Source organism: Plasmodium yoelii (genome assembly GCF_900002385.2).
Source record: "Plasmodium yoelii strain 17X genome assembly, chromosome: 12".
Taxonomy (NCBI): Eukaryota; Apicomplexa; class Aconoidasida; order Haemosporida; family Plasmodiidae; genus Plasmodium; species Plasmodium yoelii.
The window spans coordinates 2,005,978-2,023,230 of record NC_036184.2 but is presented as its reverse complement, the minus strand read 5'-3'; the positions used below and the strand labels follow the sequence as shown (position 1 = coordinate 2,023,230).

The 17,253-nt window shown below is 19.5% G+C and overlaps 5 protein-coding genes across 5 annotated transcripts; all 5 read right to left on the bottom strand.

Annotated features, from left to right (window-relative positions):
• Positions 1-1,036: 1,036 nt before the first annotated feature.
• On the bottom strand, positions 1,037-2,143 carry PY17X_1250400 (PIR protein; the record flags this gene model as incomplete). Its single annotated transcript, XM_022956933.1, has 3 exons — positions 1,037-1,123; positions 1,215-1,997; positions 2,126-2,143. The coding sequence occupies 3 exons, from the start codon at positions 2,141-2,143 to the stop codon at positions 1,037-1,039; spliced, it is 888 nt and encodes a 295-aa protein (XP_022812762.1).
• Positions 2,144-4,882: 2,739 nt separating this feature from the next.
• On the bottom strand, positions 4,883-5,838 carry PY17X_1250300 (fam-b protein; the record flags this gene model as incomplete). The annotated part of the gene is made up of 2 exons (XM_725979.2): positions 4,883-5,596; positions 5,770-5,838. 2 exons carry the CDS (start codon positions 5,836-5,838, stop codon positions 4,883-4,885), a joined length of 783 nt encoding a protein of 260 aa, XP_731072.2.
• A 1,924-nt stretch (positions 5,839-7,762) lies between these two features.
• Positions 7,763-8,893, bottom strand: PY17X_1250200 (PIR protein; the record flags this gene model as incomplete). Its single annotated transcript, XM_022956932.1, has 3 exons — positions 7,763-7,849; positions 7,938-8,753; positions 8,879-8,893. 3 exons carry the CDS (start codon positions 8,891-8,893, stop codon positions 7,763-7,765), a joined length of 918 nt encoding a protein of 305 aa, XP_022812761.1.
• Positions 8,894-11,739: 2,846 nt separating this feature from the next.
• On the bottom strand, positions 11,740-12,902 carry PY17X_1250100 (PIR protein; the record flags this gene model as incomplete). Its single annotated transcript, XM_022956931.1, has 3 exons — positions 11,740-11,805; positions 11,894-12,763; positions 12,888-12,902. The coding sequence occupies 3 exons, from the start codon at positions 12,900-12,902 to the stop codon at positions 11,740-11,742; spliced, it is 951 nt and encodes a 316-aa protein (XP_022812760.1).
• Positions 12,903-15,882: 2,980 nt separating this feature from the next.
• On the bottom strand, positions 15,883-16,751 carry PY17X_1250000 (fam-b protein; the record flags this gene model as incomplete). Its single annotated transcript, XM_719207.2, has 2 exons — positions 15,883-16,515; positions 16,683-16,751. The coding sequence occupies 2 exons, from the start codon at positions 16,749-16,751 to the stop codon at positions 15,883-15,885; spliced, it is 702 nt and encodes a 233-aa protein (XP_724300.2).
• Between the last annotated feature and the right edge of the window lie 502 nt (positions 16,752-17,253).

Genomic DNA, 17,253 nt, shown 5'->3' with positions numbered 1-17,253 from the left:
TTATGACAAACTATAACATTAAATTTTATTAATATAATTATATTTTTTCTTTTAACTATTTTAAAAATAATTTATTTGTGCCTCAAACTATAAAGCTTAAAATAAATAGTGATTAATCTAATGTTATACCTTTGTGGGAAATAAGTTAATGTATAGATAACTATTTCTATAATTTGAATTTAATACTTTAGCATAAAATGATGCTATATATAATTGTTATTTTATAGGATAGTATACATATATTTATATTGTAATTTTTTATTAATATCCATATTTTTAGTTTATTATTAAAAATGTTAGATGCATAAAATGCCTTTTATAGATAACGTTATATTGTCGATTCTCGATCGATATTTATGAATCTATAATTTATGATTACCTATTATATATTGTTGATATGTTTAATTAATCTTAAAAACACACATATTAATGTGAAGGTATATTATAATGTAGGCAATTGTTCCAAATGAATCGAATTATAATAATACCCAACCTCATATATAATACTATTATTACATTTCAATTGGCGTAATATAATTTAATTTAATTGTAGCACAAATTATAAGTTTCACTAAATAATATTTTCATCAAATAAAGAGACATATTATGATATACGTAATTCAAAATAACTCTTGGTTAACAAATCTTATATAATAAATAATTATGATATATCATAATATGAATTAATATATGCAATATAGACATTTTAATTTAATCATATTAAATCGATATTGACACTCAATTATATATATTATAACTTATAAAATATATTATGTCACCCCTTTTTGGGTTCCATATTTTGACTTTTGAACTTCATCTAGAAATTAACAATACGGAATGATACGTATATTTAATTAGTGTTCGAATTATAAAAAATTAAATAAAGATATAATACTTAGCCCTAACCCGAATATGGGTTCCACAACATAAAAACTATATAAAAATTATGCAAAAATTATTTCCAAATAGACAGTTTCTTAACATATATCAACCATTATTACCATTCTGGAATAATTACTACTCTTCGAATTACATATTAATAATTCATTTTCTTTATTGTTTTTTTTATTTTTCTTTTTAAATGTTGTTTTTGAAAATTTTCCCGAAATCCAAATAACGAATACTAATATAAAAATTAAAAAAAAAATTATTATTTATTTATATTCACAAATTATTCAGTGATGTATATATATTTTAAGTTCCTTATTATTTACCTTATAAGCAATTCTCAAACAAATTGCTGTTACAACAAATATAAGTGGAATTAGTGTGTTCCTTATTACTGATCTTCGTGAATATGTTGGGAGAGATGGGTAATTGATAGATTTATAATATTTACATCTATTTTTTAAATTATTATAATCATTTGATAATTTAGACAATAGTTGATTATATGGACTGCCTTTAATAATACTATATTTGTCATTAAAATCATAATATTTTTCATTAAGTTCATCATATTTTTTAACAAATTTGCGAGCTTTTCCTAAATATTCCTCGCAATTTGAAACATTTTCATAAAGTTTAGTATTCAATTCACATAATAATATAAATGATTCATAAAATTTAGATATATTTATCATATCCATATTTAAAAGGTAATTATTTTTATCTATAAGATCCTTATAACTACGATAATGACTTTCAACACCAGATATATGATTTGTATACTTCTCAGCATTCTTTATATATTGATTATAAAAATCTTTTAAATTGTTTATTTTTCCATTTGATTTTAGGCTTAACATATAACTTAACCATATTATGATGTATTCAACCACCTTCATATTATTTTGTGTACATTCTTTAAACGAATGTGAACTCCCAAACAAATTTTTAAACAAATATAAACATCCAGCATTAACTTTATCGAGGTAATCACGTTTATTATTATTATCATAATATTCATTGAAAAAATTATCAACATCAATTTTATAGTCTTCATTATTTTCGAATTCATTGGGAAACAATTTCCTTACTATATGGAATTTACTACACTAAAAAAATATTTAAAAACAATTAATAAAAATGTGTATTATTGAAAAGGTATTAAAATAAAGTTTAATGGTATATATAATACAATATCAAAATATGTAAAGGAAATTATTATTAAAAAATTCTATACCAAGTTGTAATTCATCATGATGGAATTTTATTTTTGATTTGTAAATTTAGTAAAATTATGTTGTTTGATATACACTGCTCCAAATATGTGACGCATATACTTTGATCCTATAAATATCAACTGTCTGTAGTTAAATATATTATAATTTTTTTAATGATTATATTAATATAGAATAATAAAATAATATGATTACTAAAGAAACGTTACATTTCTCTTTATGATAATTAGCTAAATTATCTTAGAGTGGTGTTTAATATATATTTTATTAAATGTAGATATGTGTATTTTATACAAAAAATGGTATTCTTGCTAACACATGATATAACTTAATTATAAAAATGAATTTACTTTTATAATAAATTTAAAAAATATATAATTACACATATGCTTTAATATAGAACATAAACAACGTCCTGAAACTTAAATACTTCACACATATAAAAAATTTAAAAAGTTATTATTATTATAATCCTTAAAGTATATAAATAATTATTTAATAAGATAGACTTAATACTTATATACTTGTTTCTTATAATATATAACACAATCTTTTCTAAAATTATAACGTTTACAAAATAGGTTGCATTGTTTCATTTTATATACAAATTATATAAATTGATATTGTTTCTGTTTAATATAGAGAAATTAAAAAAATTTAATACATTAAATAACCCTTTTTTATTCGTATATACTTCAATTTACATGTATACCTTATTGGGAAATTTATATTTTATTTTATGCATAATTTCCGTTCTTTAAAACAATTTACGCTGAAACCCTATTTATAAACTTAAATAAGTTTTTATATGTAAATTGTTTTAAAATAATACTTAGTAAATAGATAACACATAAATAAGTATCGATGGAACATCTAAAGTATAATAGAAGACTATTTGTAAATATGTCTTTATGTTCCCCTTTAAGAGGAGAGAGATAAGATATATTTTCTCTTTTAATATATAAATTTATGTAAATATTCGTTAAATGTTCTGCATTTTTCATTTTTATCTTATATATTTTATTGTTATAGCTATCAATGTATACACATTCAAATAATTTGTTAAAAATTCTATATTTTATTAATTCTATGGTAAAATAATGATAATAAAATACGCGTTAATATGGAATCATAAAATGGAATTTAACATGAATTGACTCTTTAATTCATTCTCCAATGGTTCAAATTTTTATAAATAAACCCACATATCTCCAATTGGATCTTTAACAAATATATAACATCGATACCTTTATAATATATTATTATCCATCTTTTCAATAAAATTAATATTTATTTATATAAAGTGTTCACAATAAAGCAATATTTCAATATTAATTATTGGTAAAATATTTTACTAGTTTATATGTATAGGAATATAATAATAACACATTATATCTATCATATTATTTACAATTGTTAGAAAAATTATTACAAAAAAAATATGATATTAAATTTTATTAATATACTTATATTTTATCAAATAACTACTTATAATGTATTTCCAATTTATTTATACCTCAAAATATAAAATTTAAAAATTAATGATGATTAATCTAATATTATACCTTTATGATAAATTAAAGTATATAAATCAATTTCTATTAATACTAATTAATTTTAATACAAATGTAAAGCAAATACAAAAAGAGAATAGTAAATACAATTAAAACTTAAAAAATATTGTATATATAATTCAATTTTTTATGTGTTATTAAAAATGTTAGAAACATAATAATGTTTTATAGATGATGCTATATTATCGATTTTCGATTGATATTCTATGAATCCATATTTTATGAATATCTATTATATATTAGTAGTGTGTTTAATTAATCTTAAAAATATACACATTAACACGAAAATACATATAATGTAGAAGGATATTCAAAATGAATAATCTTATAATTCATACCCAGCACCATATATAATGCTATTATTACAGTTATGTTGTATAATATAATTTAAATTAAAGTGTAACGCAAATTATAGGCTTTCTAAATAAAATTTTCGTCAAATAAAGAAATATATTTTGATATCCACAATTTAATATAGTCCCTGATCAAGTTTTATATAGGCAATTATGATATATCATAATACTTCATATATAGCCAATATCTATATTAATATATACAATATAAATTTTTTACTTTAACCATATTATATAGATATAAACACTCAATTATATATATTATAACTTATGAAACAAATTTATACACCCCTTTTCATATTAATGGCTATGTTCCTTTTGGAGGTGTACATATTTTGACTTCATTTGATATTAGACATACGGGTATATTATATATATTTAATAACCATTTATAGACAAATAAATGTGATAAAATTATAAACAAATTAATAAAAATATAACCACAACTCAAAACATAGATTCCATAGAACAAAACTATAACACATAGTACAGAATTATGACCCAAAATACGAGTTTCCCAAAATGTAACTCTAAACCTCAGCAAAGCTTACAATTTTATTAATAAGTGTGTTTAAATTAGTACATTCAAAATATATTAATACATAATATATATGCATGAAAATAAGGAAAAATCAATTTTTGGCAAATACAAAATAAAGACAAATTCATTATATATTAAATTAAAATATATATAATAATAAAACAAACAATTAAATCAATTTTCATTATTCTATAGAACATAAAAAAGTGTAACTTTTTATGGCATAAAATATTAATTATATTATTTTTAATTATTTAAACAGGTATAATAAAACATAATAATAAAAAGTGGTTATTTTGATGTTTTTGATTTTTTGGGTTTTCTATATACTTTAAGGGCTAACTTAACGCATTGATAAAATTTAATAATTGTTTCAATTGAAATTCCTATACCTATAATAACAAATGTGATATTAATGAATCCTGATAGTGCTATCGCCAAAGAAAACAAAACTATCAACAGTCCCCTTATTATTAATCCTTTTACCATTTTTTTTAACTTTTGTTTATCTTTAAAATTATTATTACTAAAATCGATCTGATTATTTTCGGTCTCCAATGTATTTACTTCATTTTCCAACTGGTTAAAGTCTTCATCTTCTGATACAGAATTATTTTCATCTGTTTTAGTTATTTCCTCTTGTGTCAGTTTTGTTGTCATTTCACTATTACTTTTATTATTAAGCTCTTTTTTTACTTCTTCTAATTCTTTTTGAAGTTTACGAATTACTTTTTTAGTTTTTTTATCTAAACTATTTATATCGGGTAATGTGTTATTTTCTTGATGCTTCTTTATATGTGAATCTATAGTATTTCGAAGAAATGATATTTCTTTGTCATCGTCATAGTCATTATACTCATTAAGTTGATTTGCAAGACTCAAAGTTGATTGATAAAAATCATTTAAATTTAATTGATTGTCTGCATCTGCTAATACCCTATTACTTCTAAAATTTATTACATTCCTTCCAAGACATATGTTTCTCTCGTTTACAGTGTATAATTCCTGCAAAGAAATGAAATATTTATTAATATATATATAACTAATTTTAATTGCTTCTTTAACTTAAGTGTTTTACCAATATATGAAACAATAATATAAGGTTAATGTAAACCAATTAAATACGAAAACTATAATGAAATATTATTAATAATAAAAGAAACTAGTGTGTAACTTACATTTTGAGCATATTCAAAAAAGCAAATAATAATTGAAAAAAAAACATATTTTAAAATATTGACTCTCATTTTAACTTTATTCATTAAATAAAATAATAAATTTAGTTTGAAATAATGATGATAACTTTATTTTTATTCCAAAAATAATATTATTTATTAATTTTTTTTTCTAAAATTTATGAATAAATGAATATATTAAAAAAAAACGTCATTTATTTCATTTATTAATTTTGTGCATTCTTTATAGAATTCATATATGAAACCGTTGAATACACTTCGTTATATTTATTAAAAGTATTTATGGATATAAATATTATTCTTTTTTTTTTTACAAATAAATATTAATTTTTCTCTAAGAAATACAACATTTTTAATATTTAATTAAAAAAATATATTATATAATAATTTTCCCTAAAATTAATTTTTTGAAAATTTGATATACAAATAATTTTTTAATATAATTTATAATACATTGGGGTGTTTAATGATACACTTGTGATATTTTATAAACGTATATTTTTCTATTATTGTTTAATACGAAAAAATTAATAAATATAAATTAAAATAATAAAATATTAGATACATATATTTTTTATATTAATAAATACAAACATAATGAAAAAATTAACAAAACATCGTTGCTATTTACATTTAAATGGTTTCTTATTTTTTATCTCTAATTTTAAATATTACTGAATAATATTCTCCATTTATTTTCCACTTTTGTGTAAATTTTTTTTTTTCATAGATTAGTATGTAATAATTTTATTTAAAAATATATATGTGAATATACAACATCAAATATATTATTTCTATTAAAATAATATAAAATATTATATTTTTTAAGTAACCCAAAAAAAAATCAATTATAATATTAAATCGCAAAAAATAATACATATGGAACCAATATATTGAATGAGATACCAATTTATTTTTATCCCAAGTCGAAAAATGAAATAAACTTAATACCATTAACTTTTATTTTCATAATATTCATTTAACAGATGATAAGATACTTTTTGTATTTAAACAATACAATATTTTGACTTTTATAAATAATAATTAAAGATAAAGAAGTATTATAATTCAGTATAATAGAGAATTTATTTTATGTTTTATTATAAAATAAGAAACAAGTTCTTAACCTGTATCATATATATACAATATTTCTTTATATTAATATATAAATTTACTATTTATTATCTTTTAAATCCGACTTCAAATATAAGTTAATTAAAATTATCATATAAATAATCGCTTTTCTTTTATAAACAAAAAAATCAACAAACAAAATAAATTAATAAATGGTACAGAATCGCCTTGCATAACTTTCTATGTATTTAATAATTTAATTTTCTCACAAACTCAATTTACGACTTTACCATTTCTTCAATTTATAACTTTTTTCATTTTTTTTCCTTACTTCCCTTCATTCTTCCCCAGTTTCTCATATTATGCATTGTAAGTATTTAAATAACCGTTCTCTTCTAGGACAAAACAATACTTTGGAATAATCTTTCTATATCGATTCCAATATTTGATCAATTGACCCATTAACCACAAATTAGCAATAAAATACAAAAAGTATATAGTATAGCTCAACACATTTACCATTAAGTTCTATTAACACTAAATTCAATTCTTATATTTTGTCAAAATATATTACTTTAATCGTTCCTTTTTATCCTCATTTTTTCTTATATATTTAGACTTAATATAAATATTGAAAACTCCAACTTATCCTTTACATATTTTTAATAGCTTATTTCCTATATATATTTAAAACAATTCCTTAAACTAATAAATGTTATCAAATTATTCAAAATTATAAAAAATTAAATGCAATATAATAATTAACCCTACCCCCAATATGGGTTCCACAAACACAACCCTGACCCATAACATAAAAACTATATAAAAATTATGCAAAAATTATTTCCCAATAGACAGCTTCTTAACATGTATTAATCATTATTAATCTTCGAATAATATATTATTGGTTCATTATCTTCTTTATATTTTTTATTTTTTCTCTTAAATATTGTTTTTGAACTCGTTTCCGAAATCCAAATAGCGAATACTAATATAAAATGTTAAGAAACATACGTTTTTTTTGTTAACGTTTACATATATATAATGAAATTTTTTTTTTAATTCCTTATTATTACCTTATAAGAAATTCCTAAAAAAAATGCTATTGCACCAAATATCGATAAAACTATAAATAATTTGTTTGTTATCGACGAACTTGATGATGCATCTTCAGAAATTAGTCCAGAACTTTCTATATGATGATTGTTTTCTATCGTCGGAAGGGATGGAAAATTTTTACAATTAAAAACACTGCTAGTATATTCCTTTTTTAAATTATTGTAATCATTTGATAGTGTAGACAATAATTTATAATATGGATTATCTTTATTAATATCATAAACGTTATTAAGTTTTTTATATTTTTCAACAAATTCATCAGCATATTTCAAATATTTGTTGCAATCTGACTTGTTTGCATTAAATTCAATATACAACATACATAATGTATTAAATGCATCATATAATTTAGATATAATTTTCATATCCATATTCATGATATTTTTTTTATCTAAAAGATCCTTATAACTATTATAATGACCTTCAACACCAGATATAGGATTTGTATACTTATCATTATTTATATATGTAGTATACAAAAAATTTCGACTGTTGTTTTCTTTATCTTCGATTAGGCTTAACATATTACTTAACCATATGATAATGTATTCAACAATATTGATGTTATTTTTTGTATAATACGAAAACGCAGAAGAATCCTTAAAGAATGCATCAAACAAAAATAAACATCCAGCATTAATTTTTTCGATATTATTACTACATTTGTCATTAGTACAATACTCATCGAAATTTTTTTTATTAATAAATTTATAATTTCTTTTATCGTCCAATTTATCGGAAAGGGAGTTCCTTAGAGTAAGGAACATTCTACACTAAGAAAGCAGTTAAAAACAATTAATAAAAACGCGAATTATTAAAATGAAATTTAATGATATTTATATGTAATATAATATCAAAAAATGTAAAGGAAAATATTATTATTAAAAAATGCATATACCACTTTCTCATTCATTATAATGGGATTTTATTTTTGATTTGTAAATTGAGTATAATCATGCTATTTTATATACACTGCCCCCAATATGTGACGTAAGTACTTTGACCCTATATATAGAAAATGTCTATAGTTAAATATATTATAAGTTTTTCAATAATTAAATTATTATACATAATAAAATAATATTATTACTAAAGAAACGTTATATTTCTGTTTATGATAATTAGCTAAATTACCTTAAATAGAGGGTTGCTTAATACATTTTTGATTAAATATAAATGTTATGCAGTTTATACAAAAAATACTATTCTTATTAATATCTGATATAAATTTATTATAAAATTAATATACTTTTATAATGAATTTAAAATATGTTTGAACATAGAAAAGGAATATATTTATATTTTATGTTTTAATGATTTCTTTTCTAAAATTTAAATACTGTATAAATCTAAAAAATAAAAAGTTCTATTATTACTATAATACTTAAAAGTATATAAATAGTAATTTTTTAAAATATATTAAATATTTATATAGTTGTTTCTAATACTATACACAAATATTTTATTAAAATTATAACATTTAGAAATTAAGTTGTATCGTTTCATTTTCTATGCAAATTATATAAATTTATATTATTTACAATTAATATAGATAAATTTAAAAATAATTTTAATGCGTTAAATAACTTTATGTTTATTCCAATATACTCAAATTTATAAATATATCTTATTATGTAATTTTATAATATATTTTGCACATCTTTCTCACGGTTTAAAACGACAATTACCACTGAAACCGTATTTATAAGCTTAAATAAGTCTTTAAATGCATATTTTTTTTAAAATAATACTTATTAAATATTAAATATTAACATATAAATAAGTATTGATGCAAATTTTAAAGTATAATATAAAACTATGCGTAATTAAATTATTATATTTACATTTTAGATAGGAGAGATAAGGGAATTATACTTTTTTAAGACAAGGATGTATCCATATAAGATTTACCTATTTTACATAGTTTAATTATATTTTATATTTTTTACCATTAAATCTTTCAATCCATGTATATATATTAAAATTGTTCATTATAAATAACATATAATTATTTTCTAAATATATAGTTTGCTTTTAAATTTTAATGAATAATATTATACTATATATTTTATAATAATTAACTCAGACTCATGAAAAACTACATTTTTTAAGTAAACTATAGAATTATTAATATTATTTTGCTTGATAGTGTTAATTCTAATATTAGCACATTAAAAAATACTATATCAAAATTATAATATTTCATTTGATTTTGCATGCATACAATTTTAATCTTATCATACCTTTAATAATATATATCAACGTATTTGAATCAAATAAGCATAATATATTTGTCCGCGTTTAATACTTTATCTATTGTTATTACTATTATTATTGTTACTGCTATGTCTATGTATAGTACAACGAAATAATTAATACGCTTAATAAAAATACTTTAAATCAATGTATAATATTTCCTCGTTTCATAGTTTTTAAATTATTTTAGAACATATATTATTTCGCAATAGCAATATATTTAATTATATAATTGTGAATTATATATATATAATAACCTAATAAAAATGATATTAATTCAAGTTAAATTAATTATTATATACTTTGCATTAATATATAATTGTATATATTTCACAAATTTTACATATTTCCGTGTTTGGTCATGGATACAATATTATATATTAGAACAATAACGTTAATGTTATATACCTAGTTGTTTATAAGTATTATAGAAACTATAACATTATATTTTATTAATATACTTATATTTTATTTTTTAACAATTTTAAATGTAATATATTTATACCTCAAAACTATAAAGTTTAAAAAATAATAGTGATTAATCTAATATTATGCCTTTATAGTAAATAAATTAAAATATATAAAACTATTTCTTTTATTTGAATTTAAAATTTTAGCATAAAATGATAGTATACATATATATAATGTAATTTTTTATTATTATGCATATTTTTATTGTATTACTAAAAATGTTAGAAAAATAAAATATATTTTATAGACATAGTTGTATTGTCGAATCTCGATCTATATTTTATGAATCTATATTTTATGAATCTATATTTTATGAATCTATATTTTATGACTATTATATATTAGTAGTGTGTTTATTTAACATTAAAAATATAATCATTAACCTGAGGGTATATTATAATGTAGGCAATTGTTCCAAATGAATCAAATTATAATTATACTCTGATAATAAAATTATTATACTGTTCGGTTACAAAAATACGATTTAAATTAAAACAAATGTGATACAAATAATAAGTTTTACTTAATAAAATTTTCATAAAATAAAGAAACATATTATGTCATGCATAATTCCATATAATCACAGATTAACATATTTTATATAATAAATAATTATTATATAGGATAATATAAATTAATATATGCAATATAGACAATTTTTAATCATATTAAATCGATATTAACGCTCAATTATATATATTATAACTTATGAAAAAATGTTATGTATCCCCTTTCATATTAATAACAGTACCCCTTTTTTGGTTGTATATTTGGACATTTGAACTTCATCTCGTGATTAAACATACGGTATGGTACATATATTTAATTAGTGTTTAAATTATAAAAAATTAAATAAAGATATAATACTTAACCCTAACCCGGATGTGGGTTCCACAACATAAAAACTATATAAAATTATGCAAAAATTACTTATTTCTAAATAGACAATTTATTAAAATATATTAATCATTATTATTATTCCGTAAATTGTCATTATTCTTCGAATCATATATTAATGATCCATTTTCTTCATTATTTTTTTAGCTTTTCTCTTATTTGTTGTTTTTGAGATCGTTTCCGAAATCCACATAACGAATACTAATATAAAATGTTAAGAAATGTATGATTTTTTTGTTAACGTTTCAGATATTTAATGAAAATAATTTTTTAATTCCTTATTATTTACCTTATATGCAATTCCTAATAAAATTATTGTTATAACCAATATAAATGAAATTGGAATTAATTTATTTACTAGTGATGAGATTGATAATGTAGTGTTAGAACTCAGAATTGTCGTTACAGTATTTGATTGACCTTTTTCAATAGAGGGCTCAGCTGTTCTTATTTCTTTAGAACTTCCTCCTTCAACATTTTTGGATGTTTTTTCTGTTGGTAATTGAGGACGTTCCATTTGTGCTTTACTAGGAGCTCTGCCTTTTTCAAATTGATTATAATAATTGGAAAAAACATTTAATATTTTATCGTATGAACTGTTGTCAATATTATTATCATCATTAAGGAGTTTTTCATATTCATAAACAAATTTATTAGCATGTTGTGAAAAATCGGTACTTTTACTTTTCGTATAAGCAGTATTCATATTACATAATAATTTAAGTAATTCATAAAATTTAGACATATGATTAATATTAATATCCATATACTCCTTTATTTTATCTATGATATCCTTATAACTGTCATATCCTTCATCATTAACATTACGCGTAGTGTACTTCTCGTTATTTTGTATATGATTAGAATAAAAATCGTTTAATTTTGTGATATTATCAGGTGGCTTTAGGCTTAATATATAACTTAACCATATCATAATACATAAAACATCACCCTTATAAGTATTAGGATCAACTGTGGTACCAAGTTTACCGAAAAATTCATAAAATAACCATAAGCAGCCAGCGTTAACTATATCGGTATCACTACCACAATTACTATTAGGACAATATTTCTTGAACGTTCCAGAATTAAATTTATATTCTCTAGATTCTTTTAAATCATCTTGAAAAAGCTTCCTGAAATTGTCAAACTTTTGGCACTATGAAGCAATTTTAAACAAATTTAATAAAATGTTATTGAAATTAAATTTATTAGTGATATATAGATAATATATCAAAATGTGTAATAACAAATATGTTTATTCTATAAATTGCATGTACCACATTACTAATTGCCATATTGAAAATTTGTTTTTGAACTATAAATTAAGTACGTCATATTAATTTCATATATATTGCATCAAAATAGAGGACGTAAACTTGGATTCTCTATATAACAATTATCTGTAGTTAACCACATTTTATTTTATATCAATATAAAATTAAAGTAATAATACAATAATAAGTTTATATATAATTTATGAAAAATAGCTAAAATCTCTTAGATTGGAAATATTAATGCATTTTTGTCATATGTATAATATAATTTATGCTAAAATTCATGATTATTAATAATAGCCATTATATTTTTATTATAAAAATTTAAGGAATTTTGCAATGAGTTTAAACTGCATCCCCTTATATTTATGTCTCAATATAGAAAAATTCAAGTTTGTTTCTTATGTTTTAATAAACAGATTTACACGCCTGAACCTATAAATATGTAAAAATTAATAAATATATTATTAGTATAATCCTTAAGAGTATATAAATAAATATTCTCTAATATATTTTAAATACTTATATACTTGTTTCTAATACTATATACCATGTTTTATTAAAATTGTAGTATTTTCAAATTAAGTTATGTTACTTACATCTCTATGCAAATTACATAAATTTATATTATTTATAATAAATATAGATAAATTAAAAAATAATTTTAATCCATTAAATAACCTTATTTTTATTCCTATATACTTCAATTTATAAGTATACTTTATTGGGTAATTTTATAATATATTTTACCATCCTTTCCATTATTTAAACATTAATTAGCGCTGAACCCATATTTATTATTCTATTTATAAGCTTGAATAAGTCTTTGGATGTAAATTGTTTTTAAAATAATACTTAGTAAATATTAATACATAAATAAGTATTGATGCAAATTTTAAAATATAATAGAAAACTATGCGGAATTAGGTTGATATATTTACATTTTAGATAGGAGAGATAAGGGAAGTATGTTTTTTTAAGACAATAATGTAGCCATATAAGATATATATACTCTACATAATTTAATTATGTTTTATATTTTCTACTATTAAAGCTTTTAATTCATGTATATATATTAAAATTCTTCATTATAAATGACTTAGAGTTATTTTCTAAATATATAGTTTGCTTTTATATTTTATAATAAACTATATTTAGTTTTATGATGAAAAACAACATTTTTAAGAAGGCTATAGAATTATTAATATTATTTTGCCTGATAATATTAATTCTAATATTAGCACATTAAAATATACTAAGTCAAAATCGTAATATTTCATTTGATTTTGTATGCATACAATTTTAATCTTATCACATGTTTAAAAATATTTATAATGGATATACACCTATATAAGTATATCAAATAAACATAAAATATTTGTTCATATTTAGCAACATACTAATATATTATTATTGCTACCTCTGATGCAACATTATATGCTACGAAAAACTAATTATTTACTCAATAAAAATACTTTAAATCAATATATATTATTTCCTCGTTTCATAGTGTTTAAATCAAGCATTCTATAACATATATTATTTCGAAATAACAATATATTTGTGAATTTGTATATATATAATAACCTAATAAAAATAATATTAGTTCAAATTAAATTAATTATTATTAACCTTTTCTATATATTTTGCATTAATATATAATTGTATATGTTTCACAAATTTAACATATTTCAGTTTTGCCATTGATACAATATTATATATATTAGAACAATAACATTAATTTTATTTACTAGATTGTTTATAAGTATTATAACAAACTATAACATTAAATTTTATTAATATACTTATATTTTATTTTTTAACGATTTTAAATGTAATATTTTTTTATACCTCAAAACTATAAAGTTTAAAAAATAATAGTGATTAATATAAAATTATGCCTTTATAGTAATTAAATTAAAATATATAAAACTATTTCTTTTATTTGAATTTAAATCTTTAGCATAAAATGATAGTATACATATATATAATGTAATTTTTATGTATTACTAAAAATGTTAGAAGCATGATCATATTTTATAGACAATGCTATGTTGTCGATTCCTGATTTATATTTTATTATTATATATTATGTATTGACAACGTGTTTAATTAACAATAAAAATATACTCATTAACCTGAAGTTATATTATAATGTAGACAATTGTTTCCAATGAATCATCTTGTAATCAATACCCAACCTCATATACAATGCTATTATTACAGTTCAGATGGATAAAATGATTTAAATTAATATAAATATGATACAAATAATCAGTTTTACTAAATAAATTTTTCATCAAATAAAGAAACATATTACATTATGCATAGTTCAATGTAATCCCTGATTAATAAGTTTTATATAACAGACGATTATTATATAGTAAATATATATATTAATATACACAATATAGATATTTTATTTTAATAATGTTTAATCGATATGAACATTCAATTATTTATATTATAACTTATGAAAAAATGGGATGTGGCCCTTTTTTGAGTACATATTTTTAACTTCATCTCGAAATTAAACATACGGGATGATACATATATTTAATTAGTGTTCGAATTATAAAAAATTAAATGAGATATAATACTTAACCCTAACCCGAATACGAGTTCTCCAAAACGCAACTCTAAACTTAAACCTAAACCTGAACCTTTAATATAACTTATAAGTTCATTAATAAATGTGTTCAAATTAAGTTTATTTAAAATAATTACAAATATTAACTAAAAGCGAATAAATTAAAAATATATTAATATATATCCATGAAAATATGGATAAATGTGTTCTTAACAAATATCAAGTAAATATAAATTCATTATATATTAAATTAAAAAAAATGTAATAATAATATTAATACTAAAATAAACAATTAAATCAAATTCCATTATTATATAAAATGTAAAGGTATAACTTTTATGCCATACAATATTAAATATATAATTTTTAATCATTTAATCAAGTGTAATAAAACATAATAATAAAGAGTGGTTATTTAAATAATTTGGACAATTTAAATTTAGTGAGTTTCTTAATTTTAATAGCTGAGTCAGCTGAAATTAGTGTAATTAAAACTATAAATGGTATTAATAACGTCCCTGACATTAAAGCCATAATAGAAATTCCAATCAACAGCATTCCCCTCTTCAATATTTTTCTGGTTGTTTTTTTATCTTGATCATTTTTTGTCTCCAGTGAATTTTCTTCATTTTCAGATTCTTCAGAGTTTTCATCCTCTGATGCATAATTCTTTTTATCTTTTTTTGTTATTTTTTTTTTTTTTTGTCGTATTACTATTTCATTATTCCTTTTATTATCAAGCTCTTTTTTTACTTCTTCTAATTCTGCTCGAAGTTCATTAATTAACTTTCTAGTTCTCTTATCTACATTATTTAAATCGGGTAATGCATTATTTTCTTTATGCTTCTTTATATGTGAATTTATAGTATTTCGAAGAAATGATATTTCTTTGTCATCGTTATAGTCATAGTCATTATATTCATTAAATTGATTTGCAAGACTCAAAGTTGATTGATAAAAATCATTTAAATCGAATTGATTGTCTGCATATGCTAATACCCTATTGTTTCTAAAATTTATTATACTCCTTTCAAGGCATAATTCCTGCAAAGAAATGAAATATTTATTAACATATATGTAATTAGTTTTAATTTTCCTTTAATTGTTTTACCAATACATGAAACAATAATATAAAATTAATGTAAAATAAATAGATACAAAAACTATAATAAAATATTATTAATAATAAAAGAAAATAATGTATAACTTACATTTTTGTCATATTCAAAAAAACAAATAATAATTGAAAAAAAAACATATTTTAAAATACTGACTCTCATTTTTATCTTTATTAAATAAATGAAATGATAAGTGTAGTTTGAAATAATGATGATAATTTGATATTACAAAAATAATAATATTTGTTAGTTTTTTGTTCTAAAATTTATGAATAAATATACCTATAAAAAAACTATGGAATTTATTTTATTAATTTTTTGAATTTCCAATAAAATCATGTAACCGTTGTTATAAACATCTTATATTCATTAAAAGTATTATGGATATACATATTATTATGTTATTTTTTTTTCAAATAAATATTAATTTTTCTCTAAAAAATACACCATTTTTAATATTTTAATTATAAAAAAAATTATGTATATAATAATTTTTCCTAAAATTTATTTTTTGAAAATTTGTTATACAAATAATTTTTTAATATAATTTATAATACATTGATATATTTAGTGATACGATTTTAATATTTAGGAAACTTATATATTTTCTATTATTATTTACATACGTCCCGATTAATAAATATTAATTAAAATAATAAAATAT